Raw genomic sequence first — 24,470 nt, 5'->3', positions numbered from 1 at the left:
AGAACTAGAATCAGACTCAAGTGCGTGGAATCCATCCTCGATCGACCATGGGCATCCAGTGATGAAGAATTTTCAAGTTCGAACTACAATACTGTAGAATTTCAAGTTTGAACTGCAATACCGTTAATTTGAAGTTTGCACTGCTACACTGTAGAAATGTCCATGGGTTATAAACTGTCTTTATAACAGGTTTTAAAATATAATGAAAACAACTTAACAAAGCAGAATCACCCACATCCCACAACCCGAGCTCCTCACTAGTATTATTTACACTACGAGCATAAAACTCTGAATTAGAGACTCACAAGGCACTCTCGGGTATTTGTAGCCTAACTCTACATCGTGGCCTTCAAAACCACATCATCACTAACTTTGATTCGAAGGATTCAGATAAACAAATATAGATTTTTCAAAGATCTGTCAACAGAAACTCCAATGGCCTTCAGGGTGGTGGAACTAGACTATACTGCTTTATGAAAAGACAAATTCATTTGTGCTTTCATGCGGGTTATTAGATCACTCACAAGAATGCTTCTGACCTTCCGACTTGTTAGTGGCAGAAGAAGTTGATCATCAGATAGAAAGAAAGCAACAGTACAAGCTGAGCCCCACCAATCATCAAATTCTGGAGCCTACAGAAGAGCAAACCTTCTTAGAGATTGACATCTCGATGGACTTGAACATTGATGGAGTAGACAAGACATGCCAGAAACAGGAGGGAACCAGAAGATGTAACTAAATCTGTACAGAACTTTAAAAACCTGCATGTTGCAAAGGAATCAGCGAATTAGTTTTACATGAAACATCACTACTAATCAAGTATAAATTACTTCAGAAACTCACCAAAATAATAATTGCTGGCAAGATAAACCTGCTATGAAACGTTAGCCTCTGCTCTGTCAGAAGACGATGGAGTACCAGCAGTCCCATATATAATCAATTTTTCTTTATTGACTCTTCAGTTAGCACTTAACAGTAGAACAGTTCATACTTCTCATCAAACATGTGTCTCAATTAGTTGCTCGGCAGCAAATTTGATACAAGCTGGATATGCACCACAATAACATCAGGGACAACTCATGCTACACTAGCCTCATACATAGGTTCACTGCCCTGAGATTATTCAAATATAGAGCAGCAAGGCTATACATATAAACTTAAGTCCCAACATACATGCGGTCTCTCACAATAGATAGTAGAGTACATGAAGAAAAAAGGATAAAGCAGGTAGAGTTGGCCTGAGAGCACACTATGCTGCAGAATATATAATAAATCAGACCACCGACTTGATCACGTTGGCGACATGAGTCCTGCAAGTTACCGACTTGTGCTTCATCATAGTAGCGCATTTGGCCTTCCCATTGCCATCAGGAGGCAACACTACCTCCACGCCAGTGAAGACAGCAAATGTCTCGTCAGGGAGCGGGGGGTCAAATGGGCTGGCATATGCCAAAGTATGGAAGAATTCAGTGATGCAGAACCTGCCGGAGCCCAGACTGACGACTTGGGTGGGGTGACTAGGGCGCGGGTGCCACCCCTTTGGCACGTCAATGTCTGTCCATATCTGCGTTTGCTTGGGCGGCGGCTCCTCCCCTTTTACTACGCCAGAGATGTCAGCGGCGCAAGGGAGGTGGAAGTTGGTGGCAGAGACGCCAAACCAGAGGCCAAGCTCCGGGTCATACTCAGCCTTGCCATTGAAGGGCATCATCCAGTCTCCAGCCTTGTACCACTCGCGAGCCACAGTGTTGAAGCAGTAGGTGCCGACGCCCATGGTGGAGATACAGATGGTGTCGCCACCCACCAAGGCATAGGAGCAGATGGGGGCAGGTTTGTAAGCCTTGCTGTTGACGTAAGGCGGCAGCGGTAGGGCGTCGCAGTGCCAGGCGTTGCCGATGTTGCGGTTCAAAAAGTTGTCGCAGCTGCGGTACACCATGGCCTCGAACTGGACCCCCTTGCCGGCCTTGAGCATCCCGTCGATGATGTAGAGGCATCCGCCTTCGCCTGCATTTTTGTATGATATGGCCGTGGTCGGGGGACTGGCCGGGACGGAGATGGCCAAGGGGGAATACTTGCGGGTGTGAAGGCTAGGCATGGTTGTGAAGCAGCGGGTGTCAGCATCGAAGCGGAAGACTCGCGCGGAGCTGTCGGTGAACAGACTCGTTTCAGTGAGAGGATAGCAATGCATCTTGAATTCCATCTCGGGGTTCGTCAAGCAGATCGACGGCTTCATGTTGACTAAGGCTGGCGGCGGCCTAACCAGCTTCTTCTTCTCCTTGGCAGCCACCGAGTGGGTTTCCATCTTGTTCTGATTGGGTGACCATGTAGGCAGCACTTTGGCTGCTTCTGCTGTTGGGTGGAAGAATTGGTTGCGGCTCAGGTCGAAGCGCCGCAGCGTGTACATGCACTTCACGCTGTCCGATACCAGCATGTTGACAAACTGGCGGCGGGTGCTCATCGGAGATCTAGGTTCTGGATTCTTTCTGCTTTTTTTCTGCCAGAAGAAGAAGAATAAGATTAAATCAAACCGAACCAAGCAGATCTATTTGTTCTCCCTATGCAAGACGAAGCAGATAGATAGATAGATACGAAGCAGATAGATAGATCTACCTGGTGACGGCCAAGTAGAAGAACAACGACGGCGGCGCCGCCAGCAAGCACGGGGTGGGAGGGAGGGGGGAGGTTAGAGCATGTCTAACAGGCCCCTTATAACCCGTCCACCCCGTAAAATTCCGGCGAGATACGGGGCAGGCGCGTTTTGGGCCGTCTAGCAGGTCCCGTATTCGGGCCGCCCCGTTTCGGCGGAATACGGGGCCCAGGAAATCGGCCCCTCCGCCCCCTACTTCCCCTCACTCGCAACCCTAGCTCCGCCGTGCGCCGCCGCCTCCTCCTCCTGCTCCGGCGAGCAATTAGTCGCTCCCCCGCGCCGCATTCCACCCACCGCCACCTGCATGGACTCCCGCCGCCGTAGTAGCGTCTCGCCGGCGAGCGGATCGAAGCGATCCTGCTCGCCGGACAACGTGGAGGATGCCTGGCGGCTTTTTTGCAAAAGATCCGCCGCCGGCAGCCGTCGCGCGGCCTGCAAGTACGACGGCGGGCAGTTCGTCCCGGAAAAGCTCATCGACTTCACGCGGGGCGGCCGCTGGTATCACAAGGACCCGCCGCTCAAGCCGATGAGCGGCCCAAAGTTCTCGGCGTGGCTCGCCGAGTGGGAGCGCCAACGCCGGGTGAGCGAGGCGTGGAGGGCGACCATCGGGAGCACCAGCGGCGGAGGTGCCCCGCTCGCCGGGGAGGAGAAGGAGGAAGAGGAGGATAAGGACCCCGCCTTCTTGAAGGCGATTCAAGACTCCCTCAAGGACGCCGCCGGGAAGGACAAGGCGGAGGAGGAAGAAAGGGCGGCGGCCATCGCCGCCGTGAAGGAGGCGGAGGCGCGGGCTCAGGCGGAGGCGGAGGCCGATAGGTTCATCGTCGACCTCTCCGACTAGAAGTCGCGATCCGATCGCGCATTTTGTATGTATGTAGGTACGTCGATTTCTATGTATGATCGACGAACTATGAATGAAAGTTTCCTGGGGTTTTAAATTTACAAATATATGGGGTCAAATACGGGTTCTGCTAGACGGAGCGGTGTCTGATCGACCATTTTTTTTATACGGGGCGAAATTCGAGCGTTATACGGGGCAGAAAAGTAAGGGGCCTGTTAGACATGCTCTTAGAGCATGTCTAATGGAACCCTTAAATCCGTATACAACATTTTTTTTACGGATTTAAGGGTCCAAATGCTATATAGTGGAACCTAAATCCCTAAATCCCTAAAAAAAAATTAGAGGTCGAGGCTCCAATCCGTGCCCCGACCTGTACAGGTAAGGGTTGGAGGCCCCGACCCGTGCTCCGACCCCTACACGTTCACAACGGACGCGGGAACGAGTTCAGCTCCTCCTCCCTCCCCGAGCTCGCCTCCACACCGCGCCGCTGGCCGCCGCCGCCCCAGCCCCTCCCCTCGCCGGCCGCCGACGCCACCGGATCAAGCACCCCCGCCTCCTTCTCCCCCCGCAGGACCTTTTCCCGGCCTCCGCCGCCTCCTCCCTCCTCCGCATCGAGCACCCCCGCCTCCTCCGCATCGAGCACCCCCGCCTCCTCCGCCCCGCCGCCGCCCCCAGCCTCCCCGAGCTCCTCCTCCCCCGAGCTCCTCCTCCTCCCGAGCTCCTCCTCCTCCCGAGCTCCTCCTCCCCCCGAGCTCCTCCTCCTCCCGAGCTCCTCCTCCTCCCTCCACCGCCGATCGGCCCGCCCCCGGCCTTCTCCCCCGACGCCGCTCGACGCCGCTCGGTCCGACCCCGTCGAAGGTATTTTCTTCCCCTTTTTTTGTAAATTTTGTTGATAGTATTGATGAGAAAAATAGGCAGAAAATTTATATTTTGATGCAAATATGCTCATTTGTTGTAGATGGAGATGAACTCCGACGACTCCATGTCGTTATCCTCCGAGTCCGGTTGGTCTTCGTCTGACGATTCGGACATTGAGGAGTTGCTTCAAGACGATGACGTGGAGATGATGAGCCTCCTCGTCGACGTCCAAGAGATCGAAGACCGCGCAAAGCTGTTGGATCATAGGAGAGGATCGGTGATGGAGCGAGAGTACATTTACCGCAACCATGGTCTCGGGCACGAGCAACTGATGCGAGACTACTTCGCGAAGGAGCATCCTACATACCCACCTCGCCTCTTCCGGAGAAGGTACCGAATGCGCCGTAGTTTGTTTGTGAAGATTGTTAATGATTGTGAGGCCGCCTCGGATTACTTCAAGCGTCGTAGGTCCGCCTCCGGTCAATGAGGGTTTAGTGCTTATCAAAAGATATCGGCGGCAATGCGTGTGCTCGCCTATGGCGTACCCGCGGACTATACCAACGAGTATCTTCCCATTGGTGTACAAACAATCACGGATTCCGTCCGTAGGTTTGCAAAGTTAGTCATCCGGTTGTATGGTGATTTGTATCTTCGGGCACCCAACGAGGAAGATACAAAGAGGTTGATGGAGATGAATGAAAAAAGGGGATGGCCGGGGATGCTTGGTAGTCTTGATTGCATGCATTGGACATGGAAAAATTGCCCCAAATCATGGCATGGAATATATTGTGGAAAAAACAAGGATGCAACCATTGTGCTTGAGGCCGGGGCATCGGAGGACACATGGATTTGGCATGCATTTTTCGGTTTGCCAGGTACACTCAATGATATCAACGTGCTCAATAGATCTCCTTTGTTTGCAAGATTAGTTTCCGGAGATGCTCCAACTTGCAACTACAAGGTCATGAACTATGAGTACTCAATGGGATACTATCTCACCGATGGCATTTATCCCGAGTGGGCAACTCTTGTGAAGTCCATCAAGGAGAAAAATGGTATGCCCCTAACAAAAAAACAAGCTCATTTCACAAGGGCACAAGAGGCAGCCCGCAAAGATATTGAGAGAGCTTTCGGTATTTTGCAAGCAAGGTATGCCATAGTCCGGGGTCCAGCTCGTTTTTGGGACAAGAAGACCTTGCAGGACATCATGACATGTTGTGTGATTCTACACAACATGATCCTAGAGGATGAGAGGGGGTTACACCTCCCTTGCTTCTATGACAATGTTGGCACCCGTATGCAACCGGAAAGGAACCCCAATCGCGTAGAAGCTTTTCTTGAAGCACATCATGCGATTGAGAATGCAAACACTCATTGTCAACTCCGGGATGATCTTGTAGAGCACCATTGGCAGTTGGATGGGCGGCGCCAAGGCTCATGATGTGTCTTTGTTTCACTTTGCTATGTCCTATTTGCTTCGAACAATTTTTTAAATTTGCCAAAAACATTGTTGTAAAATATTTGGAATGATTATCTTGTGCTTGAGAGTACTATTTGATGTTGTAATAATAACTAGAATGATTATTGTTTGATTGATATGGTGATATTTGTGATATTTGTGATATGAAACTGTGATAGAGGGTTTGAGGGTTTGAGGGTTGAGTCAAATAGTGGAACCCTCAAACCCTTAAAATTTAAGGGTTTGAGGGTTCCAGGAGAGACGGGCGGGCGCAGAGCAGGCGGGCGGCGCGGGGGAGCAGGGAGCGGAGCAGGCGGATCGGGAGCGGGCCGATCGAGCGGGAGGGCGGGCGGCGCAGGAGAGCAGGGAGCGGAGCGGGCGGATCGAGCGGCGGGCGGCGCGGGAGAGCAGGGAGCGGAGCGGGCGGATCGGAAGCGGGCGGATCGAGCGGGCAGGCGGCGCAGGAGAGCAGGGACTGGCCGGGGACGAGGACGGCCACGCGACGGCCGGGAAGAGGAGTTCCGGCGACGGCCGGGAAGAAGCCAGCGGCGGGGCGGCCGGGAACAAGTCTTCAAGAAAAACGTCCGTACGGAGAGGAGGACCAATTTTGCTCTGATACCATGTTAGGACAATATACTTGTTGTATTATCAGGGGGCCAAAAGCCACAATATATAGTACATGTATAGGTGCACATATGCAGAAAGCCCCCTAACATCTACAGATATATACATCTAACAATCTTCACGTCGACATCAACAGTAGCAGTGCAGGACTCGGCAACCACACTGCATCTGTCGCGGCAGCTGGTGGTGATCACGGCGAGAAAGAAGGCCATGATACGAGAACGAGCGCATGGCTGAGAGAAGGTGCCGTACGTGTTTGCAGGTGTCTTGCGCTGTTGGCCCATAAACAAAAAAAAATGTTGCGTTGTTGGCTACTGCAGGTGTGAAAAATTGTGCAACAAACATACATATATAGCACATTAGCACCTGCATACATTGAGCTAGTATAATCCAGTATGAGCGTACCATGATCGATTCATGTGACGCACGTAGGCCGTAGTCATGCTCAAGGTCTTCTTTTCTGCAGGTGACGAGGTGGCGTCAGTAAAATCCGTGACAGTTGCAGGCAGCATCCGAACTCCAAACCAGATTCATTTCGCAGGCTGGCGTCTCGGTTTTATTCTTGACGGCCCATCCAGACATTAGCACCCAACAGGCCCAGCCCATTGCTGCCTAGGCGCGAGCTGCAACTGCCTCATCGTTCTCTACTTCTCTCATTCTCTGCCGAAGCCACCTCCTCCGGCGCCTCCAGCGGCGGCGCAGGTCCGCACGCACCCAGGCCGCGGCAACAGCACAACAGCTGCAGCGATGCCACCCGCCGCCACCTTCTCGTCCTTCTCCGCGTTGATGCGCCGGCCTCCGCCGCCGAGATGCCAGCGCCTCCTCGTCGCTGCCGCGCGAGCGCACAGCACTTCCGGGGCCAGCCAGGCTCGCGGCGGCCTGCCGCGGTTCCACTCCCCGTCTCTCCCCTCGTCCAAGGCAAGCGCGCTTATCCTATCCTATCCCGTTATTCTTCACGCTCCTTGTAGTGTAGGCATTTCGTCGAACGCCGCGCGCTCGTTCTGGTCAAGGACGTGCTGGGTGGGTTACCGATTTTTTTTTTCTTTCTTGGTAGCTTGTTCTCGATGCAGGAACGTCCGTGTTCCCAGTGTATATGTTGTAGTAAGAACTGAGAACACAAGGTCTGCTGCACGAAACATTTTTGTTCTCACCTCGTTTAGCCATTCCATCCAGCAGGGCAGGCCACTTGTGTTATTTATGGTTTGTGGTGTTCCGTGGCTTCATACTGATGGTAAAGCTTGTGGGTATTAATCCGCAGGGTGAGGTGGTTCGCATCCAAGGCGACGAGTTCTGGCACATGACACGCGTGTTGCGTCTTGGCATCAATGACAGGTCTCACTGCTTCCATTTCTTCCCTTCTTTCTTGTGTGATCTCTATGCAATGGTACTTGATAACGAAGACTAGTTTCTTGCATCCAATAAGGGGAATTGTTAAACTGACTGAATTCCAGCATAATTTTCTCAAGAGTAGATTCTGTTTAGATTTTCGTTTCTTGATGTACCATGGAACCTGGAAGTGCAGAGACTAGAGAGTCAGCTTCAAAATTACGTCAGAAACTCCCCTTGGTCAGTTTAGTGATTTTCTTCTTCTTTTTATATGCGAGGAGACTCTTTCGTGGCGAAACATTTTGATTTACAGCACTAACCACACCCATCTAATGACTTCAAGAAATTCTTTAATCAGTATGCATGTGCAGATAGTACATTATGTCTAGCATATCATTTTCTAGAAGAATGACACTATCTGTGCAAATAAGCATGTCTGCTCCTTTCATGAAAATGAAGTGTAACTGTTTGTCTGTTTCAAAAATTTCTACCAGACAATTTATTTTTTTACGGTCACCAGGGGAGGGGGAAACTCTCCACCTGAATTTCCGTTTTCTCATTTCATATACGGGCTAAGTGCCCAAGTTTTGTACACACATTGACATCATTTTGGTGCGGTAGTGGCAGCCATGCCCTTCATAGCACGGCGTTCTCCTGGCAGAGCTTCAGTGTTAGGGGGAGGGTGGAGAGGCATTGAAACATGGCAGTTTTCTCTTGCTTAAAAGTACACTGAAGTGACGATGAAATGCAAAACATACATTAAACTACCAGTATATCTCCTTAATATTTTGAAAGCTTGAACAAGGTTTTTTCACACTTCATTTTTAATATTTGCACAAAAATGCTCGTTTGCACATCATATTTCCCCTACCATATACAACCAAATCTACTCGTTCCTGTACTTCTGATGAAGACCCATTCACTTCTTTTTCTAATTTGGACATGATATTTTCCGTAGTCTGCTGCTACCTCCGATTGGGTTTAATCGACGTGGAGAGGTGCTTCTGCATGCATGTATGTAGGTGGTGCCTGCGTTAATTAAATCCGATCGGAGGGAGTATTTCGTATAATTAGATGTGTTTTATTGATTATGGAAACAATTATGCACATCTTGAAACTTTGTATCAAAATTTTGAAGGGTTGAACTATTTGATGGGGCTGGTGGCTTAGTTGAAGGATCCATACAAAAGGTTGACAAGAATGGATCAGATGTTGAGTTATTAGAGAATGCTAGGCTAATTCCTCCTCAGGGCATTCAATGGCATGTCTTTGCTGCATTTGGTGAGCCACATACACTCTCCAGAGTTAATATGTACACCAGGAAGGTTTTCTACTCCATTCCTTGACAATTTTATTCTATGCTTACAATCCCCAGGGACTCTGAAAGGTGGACGTGCAGATTGGCTTATAGAGAAATGTACTGTATGTTATGTACAATTTTGTCTGTCCTGTTTTTCTGTCCTCTACTTCTAAACAGTTACCCTTCTTTGCCTATTTAGGAACTTGGAGCTTCCAGTGTTACGCCTCTTTTGACTGAAAGATGCCATACAATAGCAGAAAATAGAGTGGACAGGTTGCAACGGCTGGTGTTGGCTGCAGTTAAACAATGTGAGCCTGATCATCGTTTTATTTGTTGGACTGATATATGCTGAATGACTTTGTGGTATTTATGTGGCGTCCACATGCCACTTGTGACTAAGATGTCAGTGCAAATGTAAATTCAAGCATAACTAACTTCAATTACTTTGCGTTGTTTAGGCCAGAGAGTACACGATATGTCACTGAAGCCTCCAATTCAGATACATGATCTTTCGCTGGTTGTAAGGACTCATCCATTCTTTGTGACCTTTATGCGTAGCACCACAACCAATTAGATACTACTAATCCATTGACTGTTGAGAATCTTTTCTGTGGTATGGGAACATGATTTTATAAACTGAGACCCTAACCCAGTCACTGCTGAATTTGTCTTGCAGTATTTCATCCATGGTTGACTCTTTCTTTCCTCTTTTCTTATCAGGTGGCACAGTCAAAGCTTGCTTTCTTAGCATCCGCTGAAGCGCCTCCTGTTTTAAGCGTTTTGCCAAATTCCAGCAACGAAGAAAGTGGGCTTTTAATTATTGGACCAGAAGGAGGTAACCTAAATCTCGAGTGTTTCATATCTAAGTGTTTCAATGAAAGTGACACTGGTCAGTATAAGCATGGTGTTTTCACGTAGATGCTTAGAACTTGCTTATTCCAAATATGTTGCTTGTACTTTGTGAACGGAATGGCTCTATACTATGCAAGCTAGTGAACAGTAGTAAAATCACAGCCTGTTACCAGAGGTCCAGAACGTACAATGGAATTACATTTCTTCAGAGAATTAAACAGCACTATTACTGTATAATTCTGGTGGTGCTAACAAGTTTTAATTTTGTATCCACACTTCATCAGACTTCACAGAGGAGGAGGTACATGTTTTGAAGGCGGCTGGTGCGGTCCCGGTTGGTCTTGGGCCATGCAGGCTACGAGTCGAGACAGCTACGATTTCACTCCTATCTGCTCTCATGCTGTGGTCCGATGCTCGTCACCAGGAAAGACAGCAATGCAGGTAGTCGATGTAACAGTTGGCACTCATGTGCTGCTTGTTTTGCTCTGGTGGCGTCCACAACTATTGATGTGCCATCCTTAGAAAATGTAGCTTTAGGTTATTATTTCTATTGAATATAGTGCTATTTAGCTTCTAGTTGGACTGTCAAAGAGCATGCAGTCGACAATCAGTCAAGAGGATCTGGGATATCATATGTTATACACTTAAATTTTCTATTGCCTTACATGGCGCATAGGTTTTGTCGAGTGTGGTCTCAAGGCGACTAGAAACTTTGTCACGTTCTGCTGAAAAAACTTTGTCCGCCTGGGCTCGTGCTATCCAGCTAAATAGCATGCGCTATATGTTTCAGTTGGGAAGAGTGGAGATTCCACGCTGTTTTTCCTAAGCTTGGAAACTTGGGAAGGCTAGATAGCTAGTACTACTAGTGGACACCTCCAAGGCTTGGGCGGAGTTCAACATTCAGCTCCCTAGCCTCTGCACCGCTATCTTTGATGCGGCCACCTGCTTTGTTTTGGGCAATGGCGAGCAGGCTCGGTTCTGGTCCGATCGGTGGCTAGATGGTTCGAAACTGGCGGAGATTGCACCAAATGTGGCCAAGATGGTCTCGCGTAGGAGGGTCACCGCTTGCTCGTGAGAGAGGGCCTGGCCGGCCTGTGGGCCAGACATGGATGAGGCAGCCCTCCCGGAGTTCTTCATGTTGTGGCAGAGGCTGGCGAACGTGCAGCTGGTCCCGGAGCGGGAGGACGTGCTGCTGTGGAGGTGATCGACTGATGGCATTTACTCCGCTAGTCGGCGTACAGAGCTTTCTTTGCGGGCTAGGTGAGGGCATCCGTCTTAGAGGAGATCTGACGGTCTAGGGCGACGTACAGTTGCAAGTTCTTCGCATGGCTGGCATCGAAGAACCGTTGTTGGACGACGGATAGGCTTCGACGTTGTGGCTTGCCGTGTCTGTCGGCTTGCCCGCTTTGCGATCAGGAGCCGAAGACCTTGCAGCACTTGCTGCTGGGTTGCATGGTTGCGCGGGAGACCTGGGCATGGGCTCTTAGGTGTTGGGGCAAGGAGGAGTGGCTCTGCTGGAATGGTGGACGTCCCGGGCTTGTCCGATAGCTCACAGACGGGACATATGGACGGTCTTTTGGTCCATTTGGAGGCACAAGAACGACGTGGTCTTCAACGGAGCGGTGGCTTCGCATGGCGCCATCAGAGACAAGGTGCGAGAGGAGTTCGAGCGATGGTGCCTAGCCAAGCTTTTCCGTGGCACTCTCTTTGTTTTTCTTGATCGACCGTTATACCGTGGCAGCACGTAGAGTAGGCGTGTGTTTGGGGAGCTGCCTCCTGTGGTAGCACAAATTTTGTCATCTTGACACCCTTCTATGTAATTCATACACCTTTCTATGGAGTATTCTCGAAAAAAAAAGCTAGTACTACTAGTACTTACTCGTGGCATACTTGCTCGTCAGTTCCTCTGTTTTTATTTACTTCACGTTTTTGGTGTAGTCAGAGTCGTATCAAGTTTGAGAAAAAAATCAGAAAAATGGCAACATCCATATAATACCAAATGCATCCAATATGAAATTACATGTTATGATGATTCTAGATTTTATATTGTAAATGTTGATATTTTTATAAATATTTGGGAATATTTTACAAAGTTTGACTTTCAGTAAACCTAAAACACAAAGTACAAGCGTGTTGATTACATGAATACATGATATAATACTCCTGTCTGTGCATGCGTGTTGATTGATCTTACAGGCCGGCGTGGTGTTGGCAACCACCGTACGGCGTACTCCATGGCTGGAAACGGCACCGCCGCCGTCAGCCGTGCGCCGCGCGCCACGTTCAGCAGAATGGCGGCTGCATGCGCTCTGGTGGCGCCCCTGCATCCACAGGCGTCTGCTGCTGCCGTACGCCGCCGCCGCCGCCGCAACGCAACGACGTGACGGCAGGCTCGGGCGTCAGGAGGACAGTCTCTAGAAAGAAAGAGAGCAGGCTACCGTGAATGGTGTCAGGCGTAGGTGGTCTCCTCGCGAATGATCTTGCTTCGCACATGTCTAATCAAACGAAGAATAGGGTGGCGGGTCTAGAATACGGTCCAGACTGTCACGGAGCATTCAATTTGTTTCAGGATATGGGCGCGTGTGAACTGCTAGCATGAATCTCAAATCAGATCAGGGACGGGTCGATCTGGATTTTGGTTTCGAGTTTCGAGCGAGCGCGACGCGAGTACCATCTTCTTCTCTGGAAGACGCGTAGGGTGTGATACGTGTATCCTCTGATGTACTGCATACTTTTCCTCTTAATTGCCGTGGCATGGATCACCAAAATCTATAGGGAATCTGTTGTTTCCTATTTGTTCAAATATTCTGATTGAGAGGACAAAAGAGGCTAGTTGGTGGTGGGATATCTATTATGCAATATGCGGATGATACTATCTTTTTTTTCTTATGGATCATGATTTACCAAAGGTCATAAATATGAAGTTGAAGTTGATTATACGTTTTTTAACAACTATATGATTCGACAATTATCTTTCATAAAAGAGATATATTTTTTCTTCGCAAGGCTAAGAGGTAGGAATGGCTATAGAAACCGAAAACTGCAAACGGATGCCGAGCTACATGTAGCCCTTTATTTTTTAAAAATCAGAAATCATAGTTTTAAGTTTCAAAAAACTTGAAAATAAATCCTAGATGTAGACAATGATGAAATCTCAAAAGTACAAAATTCCAATATGAAATTATTTGTATTGTAAACTACACAAAAATGACAAAATCTGAAATGTTTTATAGTTTGAAATATGCACTATTCACTATTCTTAGATCCACACATTTTTCATTTGTGTAGCCTAAACTACTAAAAAAAAATCACATTAAGATTTTGCATGTTTGTAGATTCCATCATTCGCTACATCAAGGATTTTTTTAGGAAATTTTTGAAACATAGAAGTATGATTTCTGAGTTTTTAAAAATAAAGAGCTACATATAGCTCGGCCTCTATTTATCCACTCTCGAAAGAAACATCTTTGAATGCGAAGTGGGCACTTTACCTTTCAAGTATTTAGCCATACCTATTCACTATAGGAAGTTGCTTAATAAAAAATAAAAGCCATTTGAGGATCGTTTTGAACGTAAACTTGCAAAACGGCTATGCAAAATTCTCTAATACGAAGGTTCTCTTGTGCTAATAAATTTTGTTCTAACATATACATATGTTCCTATTATTTTCCTTTGAGGTACCCAAATGGATAAGGACATTTTTTAGATTTTTATAAGTCTCACTTATTTTAGCAAAGTGATGAGTGTTGGAGATATACCCAAGAGGCAATAATAAAGTGGTTATTATTATATCTTTGTGTTTATGATAAATGTTTGCATCCCATGCTATAATTGTATTAACCGGAAACATTAATACTTGTGTGTTTTGTAAACATAAAGAAGTCTCTAGTAAGTCTCTAGTTAAACTAGCTTGTTGATTAATAGATGATCATAGTTTCATGGTCGTGAACATTAGACGTTATTAATAACACGATCATATCATTAGGTGAATAATATGATGGACATACACCCATAGTAAGCATAGCATATGATCAAGTCATTTAGTTTGTTTTGCTACAAGCTTTAAGATACATAGCAACATAATCCTTCGACCATGAGATCATATTAATCACCTACATCGGATGGATGCTTTGATGACATCAAACACTACTTTGTAAACGGGTTGTTATAAAAGTGGCATTAAGTATTCAGAAAGTATAGGTTGAAGCACTTGGATCAATAGTGGGATTTGTCCATCCAAAATGACGGATATATATACTATGGGCCCTTTCGGTGGAATCAATGTTCAAGAAATCGTTAATTGTTACTTATCAGCCAGCCTCGTAATAGAGATTAATCGCTTATCAGCCGATTAATCGATTTTATCGGCCGGCCAATTATCAGCTTATTTTTTTATCAATCCTAATTTCAGCATTAAATTTTCTATAATATAATCTCTAGAAATAATATTAGAGCATTGAACAGAAGTATTACCTTCATTCCTTACATTTGAATCAATAAAAATGGAAATTTTGAGCTAATGCGCAATTCTACAAGACCATGGGACGAAAATATCTACTGGCAGATCAAAGTTCAGCAAAATTTCACTGGAAATCGGCCGAAATATCGGCAATCAGACCGAAAATCGGCTGAAATATCAGTGCCGCGATAAATCAACCGATATGCCAAAATCTTATCGGTTACTACCCGATTCACGATAAATCAACCGATAAATCGGTATCTCGGTCGATTTTTTGAACAATGGGTGGAATACTATCCAATTAGCTTGCAAGCATGTGACTAGCTCACAAGGGATGTCATATCACGGTACGAGTAAAGAGTACTTATCGGTAACGAGGTTGAACTAGGTATAGATATACCGATGATCGAACCTCGGATAAGTAAAGTATCGCGCGACAAAGAGAACCGGTATCGTATGTTAATGGTTCTTTCGATCATGAGGTCATCATTGAATATGTGGGAGATATTATGGATCTCCAGTCCTACTATTAGTTATTGATCGGAGAAGTGTCTTGATCATGTCTGCATAGTTCACGAACCGTAGGGTGACACACTTAAGGTTTGATGTCGTTTTAAGTAGATATGGAATATGAAATGGAGTTCGAATATTATTCGAAGTCTCGGATGGGATCCATGACATCACGAGGAGTTTCGGAATGATCCGTAGAATAAGATTCATATTTGGAAAGTCATATTCCAAGATTGGGAATGATTTGGTGAATTTATGGAAGGTTCTAGAATCATCCGAAATATTTCACTAAGGCAGGTGAAGGGCTCCACCAGCCCTAGCCGACCCACCAAGTGGGAAGGTGGAATCCATGGTGGACTCCACCTCCATGGCCGGCCCTAGCACAAAGAAGGGGAGCAATCCCACCTTGACTAGGTTTCCCCATATGGTAGGTTTTCAATTGGACTCACATGTGGAGTAGGATTGGACCCTAGGGTTTTACACCTATATATAGAGGATGAGAGGGGAGGGGGCCGGCCACCACAACAGCCGCATCACCCAGGGCACCCTAGGCCAGCGCCTCAAGCCCCCCCTCTCCCAAACCCTGGCACCACAACTCTTCCATACATCTCCTGCACGGCGACGACGAAGCCCTGCGGGAAAACTCCACCACCACCATCACCACGCCGTCGTGTAGACGGGATTCCGAGGAGGATCTACTACTTCCGCTGCCCGCTGGAACGGGGAGAATGACGTCGTCATCAATACCGTACGTGTGACCGAGTGCGGAGGTGTTGCCCGATTGCGGTCGCACCGTCAAGATCTTCTACGCGCTTTCGAAAGCGGCAAGTGATCGACTACATCATCCACGAGATTTATTTCGTTAACGCTTAGAGATCTTCGAGGGTATGTTGATCTTCACCTCGTTTCTACCATTTACTAGATTAGATCCGGGCTTGTTATTCTTCTTGCGGTAGGAATTTTTTTATTTTCTATGCTACGAATCCCTACGATGAGCTAGAAGTATATACTAACAAAGTAGAAAATTATTCCAAGGATGTCTAGGTATTGAGGTACTTGAAATAAAGAATAGGTTCTTACTTAGCAAAGTTGTTATTTAAAACTCTTCATGAGGAAAGGGTGTGGTAGGATTTGCTACACAATAAGTAGCTTCATGACAAAACTCTCTCGCAAGTGCAAGCCGAAGCAGACTATCCGAAGAATTTATGGGTGTTTAGGATGTCTTCTTTCAATGAGGCTGTTTTAACATGGAAGATGGCACGAGAACTCGATTTTGGGAAGACACGTGACTGGGTGACTCCTCGTTAGCATCTCAATATCTGTCCATGTATAATATCATTAGACACAAATATGTTTTAGTTGCAAATGTCTTATCTCAAATGTCGTTCAATATAGGATTCACACGTGCTCTCATGCATGATAAATGAGAAACTTAGATACGATTGATACAGATATAATGGGAGTAGCTAGCTTTAACGGACCAGCTAGATAGTTTCAAATGTCATATGACTTCAATTGATATTTTTCAGTCAAATCTCTATAGTTAAATCTATGTATACTGATTATATGAACGAGTATACGTCTTCAAAATATTTGTGGAGAATTAAGGTACCGGTGAAGATAAGGATCTTCTTGTGGTTCATTTACAAAAAATGTTGCTTACTAAAGATAATCTTGCAAAAAGACATTTAATGCGGTGCATAAAGTGTATTTTTTGTGGTTCTCATGAAACTCGATTGACCGCCTTTTTATTTTGTGTCTTTTTCTAGTCTTGTTTGGAGAGTAGTGCACTTCACTTATAATATCCCTCCTCCCCCGAATGTAACTAATTTTATTTGGTAAATTGCTAAATGAGATTGATAAGAAAACAAAAGTTGATAAAACACTTGCAAAACCAATTTTTTTGCATGTTATACACATGGCGGCTTCCTCAATTTATATCTAGTGAGGCAGCGGTAACCTGTGGATATTAGGTGAAATCGACTGATGGCCGTTGTACGGGTTATATTCTGCCCGGATGGCTAACAACATTCTAAATGTCTACATGATGCATAGAGGTTATTTAAGTTTTTTTCTTTAGGTGGCTAACATTTTCTGCCACTTTAAGTGATCCATGATTTGTAAATCTTGATACTTTAAAGTCTACAATAAAATAAAATTCAATGCATAGACAGAGACGATGCCCCATGTAGTATACAATTTCTGAAATCTCAAGGCCCATCACGTTGACAGCTTGGGACAGCCTTGGGGGACAAAGTTTAGTCCCACATTGCTAGTTGGGAGAGAGAGTTGGAGTGGTATATAGTGGTTGCTGTTCTAGTCCTTCCAAGTGAGTGGGAATAGAAGGAGCCCTCGCGCACTCCTCCTCCTCCGCCCGCCCGCCTCGGCTCGGCTCGGCATGGCACGCACGTCGCGTTTCGTGACTCGAGTTCGAGTTCGAGACACACTCAATGAAGGCTAAATTTTTGCTTGGTGCACCAACTGAGTTGGGTACGTGTCGACCTGCATGTGCATGCTCGCCGCGTGTCCCTGGCTTCCTACGCGTGGCAACGCGGTCGGGTCGGCTCTCCTCCTAGGCTATACAAGGAGACAGGTCAGATCTGAAGAATACATCTCTCTCAGAACTCTCTAGTCCGTCTCTCTCACGAAGTTCCTTTTGCTGCGCTACTCTCTAGTCTTCCCCATCTCGGCGACTGCGTGCACAGCCGTCCGGGAGAGCAGTCCTCCGAAACCCCGTCCGTTGAGATCCTGCACCGGGAGACGGGCGATAAAATTTTTGGGCAGCGTCTCGGCGTGACTGCTCGCTGCTGTTCTTGCTTTTCTTCGCCGGTTCGACTGCTTCATTGACGACTCCGACTACACCATGGGTGACATCAACAATTCACATGGTGGTGGTGCTGCTACTGGTGCGACCTTCCCGGTCGCGTTGTACGTGTTTTTCCTCTCCTACCTTGCACTGCTACTTGTTCCATGTTTAGATCTGATGCATGTGCTTAGTCTGATGTGTGTGATTAAGTATGCTTGTGCATCTGTAATGTTGCTTTTGATAATTAATCTCACACGGAAATTGCCTAATAATCTAACACACTTACCCCTATGAACGTGCAGGCGCACGCCCTACCCCTATGAGCACCTTCGATGAACCAAGTCGGTATATTTTGAGGTTGACGAAGTTACCACTAACGGCTCGCTATTGATGAGCACGTCACCTACCACTAAAAACATGCCGCCAGTTAAATCCTAGAATTAATTAGGTAAATGTAAACCAAGTCTAAAACTTAAACCTGAATGAGTTGGTTCTACCGCAAATAACTTAGAGCATCTCCAGTCGCGTCCCCCAAAGCGTCCCCCAAAGGGATTTGGGGCGCGCCGGACAGAAAATGCGTTCCAGCCGCGTCCCCCAAAGCCCATTTTTGTCCGGCGCGCCCCGATACGGTGTCCGGCGCCCCGAGCCCGTCCCCGTCCCACAGGGGACGCACCGGGGACGCCGGACACAACGAAAAGCGAGGCGGGCTCCCACATGTCGGCGACTATTTGCATAAACCGTTGGTTCGCGCCTCTTTTCTCGTCGCTCCTTCCTTCCCGCGCCTCCCACCTCACCGCCGCCGCTGGATTTCCCGGCCGTTTGGGCGTCTGATCTCTGCTGAGAGTCGGCACCGTTGTCGCGGCTGGGGCTCCCGCCGGTCGTGGCGCCACCGCCGCGTCGCCAGCGCGTCCCAGAACGCGCCGTCAAATCCGCCCCACCTCCACGCACAGAAGGTGCTCGACGACTTGCCAGGTAGGCGCGATTGGTCGCTGTTTGTTCCGTCGTCTGCCTCGGCGCAATTTTAACCATTGATTTTGCTTTAGCCATGGACAGCGACGATGAGATGGTTGCACTGCTGCTGGAGGACGAGCAAGCCTTCGACGACGACCTGCGGGAGCATTTGCTGATCATCGCGTCCCTCCAGGACATGCTTGACGCTGAGGCGGAGAAGAGGAAGAGGCCGCGCCGCGGAGGATCAAGGCCGGGAAGAAGGAAGTCGAAGCCCCGGCAGAGGATGGAGGGGCATGCCATGCTGCACAACGACTACTTCGCCGACGACGCAACACATGCCGACAATTTTCGGCGCCGGTACAGGATGAGCAAGGGGCTGTTCATGAATATCCTCCACGGCGTTCGAGAGTTCGACCCCTACTTCAAGCTCAAGCTCGACGCTGTAGGCGTCCTCGGGTTCTCGTCGATTCAGAAGTGCACCGCCGCCATGAGGATGCTTGCATACGGAGCACCTGCCGATACACAGGACGACTACCTTCGCATGAGTGAGTCTACTGCCATTGAGTGCATGTACAAGTTTTGCCGAGCTGTGGTGGGAAAGTTTGGCAAATACTACTTGAGAGGGCCAACTGAGGAAGAGACTGCAAGGATCATGGCACAAAATGCTGCCAGAGGATTTCCTGGAATGCTTGGAAGCATCGATTGCATGCACTGGGCATGGAAGAACTGCCCGTTTGCTTGGCAAGGTATATACAAAGGCCGTCATGGATATTGCAGTGTGGTGCTTGAAGCTGTGGCAGATTATGACCTGTGGATTTGGCATTCTTTCTTTGGCATGGCGGGATCACACAATGACATCAACGTGTTGCAGCGGTCTCCGGTGTTCAGCAGACTAGTGGAAGGGCATGCTCCACCATGCAACTATGAGATCAATGGCCACCAATATACCAAAGGCTATTATCTAGCCGATGGTATATATCCAAAATGGGCCACTTTTGTCAAAACAATCTCGAATCCATCAGGTCTGAAGAATTCCCACTTTGCTACACGACAGGAGGCTTGCAGGAAGGATGTCGAGCGGGCATTTGGTGTGCTTCAAGCATAATTTGCCATTGTCCGGTACCCTGCTCTAAGCTGGTCTCACGACCAAATGTGGGAGGTGATGCAGGCTTGTGTGATCATGCACAAGATGATCATCGAGGATGACCGCAAGAATCATGTTAGGTCACATGTTGGTCCCTATGAGTGTCAAGACCCTCTTGCGGAGGTTGATCATGAGTTGCCTGCAGATTTTGCTGATTTTCTCGCCATGCACGCAGAGATCCGTGACAGCAATGTGCATGAGCAACTTCAAGCTGATCTCGTTGAGCATTTGTGGAGGATCAAAGGAAATACTGTGGCACCTTGATGTAGCATCTAGCCCTATTTATTATATTTGATTACTTGTTTTATTGTTTGTTGTAATTTAATTTGAAAACAATCCTCGCAAACATTTTTATTCATATGCTACATTTGATAAATGGTTTATGTGTTAAAAAAAGTAATTTAAATGTTTGGGGGCGGCGTTTGGGGGACGCGGCTGGGGAGCGACGTCCCCCAAAGGCGGCACGAACAAAACACGTCCCCCAAACGTTCAATCCGGCGCGGTTTGGGGGACGCTTTGGGGGAAGCGGCTGGAGATGCTCTTAACCACCAGAGCCAACTCAATTTGCATGCGGGACGTCCACTTGCAATCCTAGGCATAACTTAATCCTCCTCGGCCAAAAGGCAAAATCCATCCATATGGGCTTATGAACAACGTGTGTGCGGACAGATTATCTGCACGATGTATATCTCTTTTCCAGCAAAGTAGTACAAACCACGAAGACGAAAACAAACGTTACCTTGAGGCGCCGTGTGGCCTTTCGATGTAAATCAACGACACACACGCTAAGCTATCGTCCGCCGAGAAGGCCAATGCTGCTACGACGGTTTTGTTTCCTCATCTAGAAGACAAATCCTTAGTTTGACAAGCTATGTTTCTTCTGCACGCACCACGTCAAAGAAGAGATTTGGAGCTTCTTACACGGACTATCTATCTGCTGGACCAATTTATGCAGGTGGCGCCGGCGACGTCGCTTCCGGCAGAATGCATATGCATACTATCCACCACACTACAAATCATATCGAACGGCAAATGGAAATGGACGAACGATAGAGCAAGCGTAGGTTTTGTCTAAGTTACATCATAGATAAATTACAGACTTCACAACTGCACTACTATATATTCAACGAGTGCATTTTAAGTTGCATACTGTCCACCATAATTAATTTGGTGACTCAGTCAAGCGAGAATTTGTAAATCCAGCATAAAATTTCATGTGAATTAATTTGATCTCACGATGTTTCATGGAAAACATATAGTATGAATCAGGAGGGGATCAAAGACTCGAGTATGCCAGTGGCTTTTGCAAGGAGAACTTCGGGACTCACCGAGCCATCGAACCCAGTTTACCAAAAACCATTCCTATTTGTATTTTTTGATGATAATGTAGCAATTGCCATCAATACAATGTGATGCCGTGCTTTAAATCTATCCACCAAATGCCTCCCTTCCCCAAGTTTCCTCTTGCCTTGCAACACCATCCCCTTCCCCACCAACCATCGCCCACTGCCTCTTCTCGTCATTGTGTTCTCCTTCCTATCGAGCACAACATCTCTTCTAAATGTGACTTCCACTTCTTCTTGGCTTAGAGTATCCCGTTCTCTAGCATCCTCTTTACTAGATCCGGTGCCGCATGTGGCAGCGGCGACATCAAGTCCGGACACCTATATGCATCCTAAGCACACGTGAGTGTACATTATCCATCTCCAAAACCGTCACCTATATTAATGTTACCAGAACATCAACAATGCCACTTCATCCCTTAGCTTGATCGCCCTTCATCCTCCTCCCTTCCCTTTATTCTTCATCCTCATCATCATCTCCATACCCGACGACGTGAAAAAGGTTGTGCCATAAGACCATCATGTATTCATTTACCTTGGTTTGCATCACCGGAGTTATCTTGATTGAAATAAGCAAGGTGGGCCAATCATTTTCCTCATTAATGTGGCTATATATATATAGTGCATCATACTCCTCCGTTATTGTAACGATCTCCTGCTATAACTAATGAACAACCCATCTATATCAAACTATTACTTCATATATTAGTCTGGACAAGTATTTGAGCAATATCTAAACTATTATTAATATCTACTATATTTTTTTAGGCGTACTAGGCACCGCAGATAGTTCGACAGCGTAGTGTGTTGTTCCTTTGCGCTCAATTAATATTCACTGTTGCATGCGGTGGCATTCCACGCTCCTATTGGTTGCAGTGAAACTCATTAAACCGTGAGAGTAACATAGCTACTGAAAGATCGAGATGTCGCCTAGAGGGGGGGGTGAATAGGCAATTACAAACTCTTGCGGATTTGTCTTGTAAGAATGCGGAATTAAACTAACGTTTAGTTTACAAGCACAAACCCTAAATATGCTAAACTCAACTAAGTATAACAATGGCAACTAGAGCTAAGCAAGATAGGCACAAGATATATGTAGCACAAGGCTAAGCAAGATAGGCACAAGATATATGTAGCACAAGTGATAGCAAGATATATATATACTTCAAGCACGATGGCTATCACAAGGAAAGAGAGCTCGGGTATAGAGATAACCGAGGCACGCGGAGACGAGGATGTATTCCCGTGTTCCCTTGCTTTGCAACAAGGTACGTCACGTTTGGAGGAGTGGAGGTCCCACGAAGGATTCCCCGCGCCACGAAGGCTCACCCTATTCTCCGAACCACACCCACGAAGGATAATGGCCCTTTCCTTATGGTTAGCTTTTCCTCCGCTCCGGAGATGGCAAGCTCCACAACCACTTCACAAGCTCCACGAAGGAGAAGCCCGGGCCTCTTCACAATCTTCTTGAAGAGATCACCGGAGCACCAATCACCAAGCCAACTAGGAGGTCACCCTCCAAGAGTAACAAGCTCACGGTCTCTCACTCGAACAAATCGTGGTGGAGAGCTCAACACTATGCAATGATGCAAAGCAAGAACACCGGTGGTGTTCAAATCCTTCACACTCAAATCCCACCAAAGCAACGAATGCTAGGATGAGATTGGAGAGGAAGAACAAGAGGGAAAGTCAACCAAAGACTTCAAGATCTAGATCCCAAGAGATTCCCTCACTTAGAGAAGAAACGGTTTGGTGGAAGTGTAGATCTAGATCTCCTCTCTCAAATCCTCAAATATGAGCAAGATTGATTAGAGGAATCAAGGGAGAGAGAGAGTTCTTCAAATAGCAACAATGGAGGAGAGAGAGAGTGAAGAACATCTTGTCTAAAGGTGGAAGAAGACCTATTTATAGTCCAAGAAGAGAAATAACCGTTGGGGGAAAAACCAAGAGAAAAACGCATTAAAAAGGAAGAAAAACGGGCAGAAACGGAGCCCCAGCCGGCGGCCCAGCCGGCTGACCGGACCAGCAGCCGGACAGGCCGGGTCCGCAGCCGGCCCAGCCGGAGCAGGATCGGGCGGGCGCATGGGCCGCGTGGAGGCGCCAGGCCCAGGCGGGGCGAGCTGGCCGCGTGGACCGCGCGTGGGCGGCGCGTAAGGCTAGGGGCGCTCGGTCCGGAGCAGGCCCCGGTCGGGCCGGGGAGGTGGCCGGGCGGCCCGGTAGCAGCCGGCGCCTGGGCCGGAGTGGGGCGGCGGCCCGGTTACGGTCCGGTCGGACCGGAGGGCTGGCTGGGCTGCCCGGCTGTTGGGCCGGTGGCCGCCCGGTCGACCGGGTGGGCCGGCATGCGGTCCGGCAGGCCGGGCGGCAACCGGCCGCCTCCCCCCTTTTTTCTTTTTCCTTTTCTTTTTCTCTTTTACCTTTTCTTTAATAACTATTGCTCCCGAACTCCGATTAACATGAAACCAATTTTGTTGGAAAGATAACGACGAATACTATCCAATAGAAAGTGCAAACTCAAGAACCTGTAGGAGGGGATTTTATCATGAATATAAAAGGGTAGAACCTTATATCATGAATACCCGGTAAAATCACCCAACCTCGAAAACGCAATAGAAGATGCATGCGAACACGTTTTCGATGAACTTGGGCTTGTTGTAAAGCTAGCAACAAGCTCAAGAACCTCACATAGAGAAACACCAAGAAACAATAAGGATATGCAAAGTATGCAAAGGATTGAGCTCCCTAAGACGATGTGATCAAGTTACCCAACCGAAAGCCCCTCTTAATAGTGCGGCTATCTATCCTATAATCCGGTCTCCCAACATCCACCTTGAGACCGGTAAAAGGAAAACCTAGCAAGGTCATACCTTTGCCTTGCGCATCCCGCTTGATCTTGATGATAACTCTTCAAGCTTCACTCAAGCCGGAATGCCACACTTGACCAATGTTGCTTCGTGAAGACTCACAAATGCTCCCCCATACACTATGATGGGAAAGCCCCATTGATGCACATCTTCACATGTCCATTATCACCAAATGGACGACAAGTTTCAAGCATGTGATCCACTCAAGATACTCATCTTGAACTTGTCCAACTCAACCTTGTATCTTCTCATACGATGTTCTTGATCCAATACACGAGGTATACATTTATCTTCATGGCATCCATACTTGAATCCAACACATGGAGAACAAGTAGTACCTATGGAATATTCCTTCATATAAACTCAATGAAAACATTAGTCCATAGGGGTTGTCATTAATTACCGAAACCACACATAGGGGCAATGTACCCTTACAATCTCCCCCATTTTGGTAATTGATGACAACCACAATAAGAGGGTTTATATAATGAATAT

At 47.4% G+C, this 24,470-nt stretch overlaps 2 protein-coding genes across 2 annotated transcripts; one reads left to right on the top strand and one right to left on the bottom strand.

Moving 5' to 3' along the window:
• Positions 1–991: 991 nt before the first annotated feature.
• Positions 992–2,689, bottom strand: LOC127293035 (uncharacterized). Its single transcript, XM_051322585.1, has 2 exons — positions 2,608–2,689; positions 992–2,491 (listed from the first exon to the last, which is right to left on the bottom strand). Exon 2 carries the CDS (start codon positions 2,453–2,455, stop codon positions 1,274–1,276), a length of 1,182 nt encoding a protein of 393 aa, XP_051178545.1. The 5' UTR covers positions 2,456–2,491; positions 2,608–2,689; the 3' UTR covers positions 992–1,273.
• Positions 2,690–7,072: 4,383 nt separating this feature from the next.
• LOC127293034 (uncharacterized) lies at positions 7,073–10,599 on the top strand. The gene is made up of 8 exons (XM_051322584.2): positions 7,073–7,341; positions 7,682–7,755; positions 8,888–9,030; positions 9,125–9,171; positions 9,249–9,357; positions 9,508–9,569; positions 9,770–9,884; positions 10,186–10,599. The coding sequence occupies exons 1-8, from the start codon at positions 7,171–7,173 to the stop codon at positions 10,344–10,346; spliced, it is 882 nt and encodes a 293-aa protein (XP_051178544.1). The 5' UTR covers positions 7,073–7,170; the 3' UTR covers positions 10,347–10,599.
• The last annotated feature ends 13,871 nt before the right edge of the window (positions 10,600–24,470 follow it).

Source organism: Lolium perenne, chromosome 4 (genome assembly GCF_019359855.2).
Source record: "Lolium perenne isolate Kyuss_39 chromosome 4, Kyuss_2.0, whole genome shotgun sequence".
Lineage (NCBI taxonomy): Eukaryota > Viridiplantae > Streptophyta > Magnoliopsida > Poales > Poaceae > Lolium > Lolium perenne.
This window is presented reverse-complemented; position numbering and strand designations above follow the sequence as displayed.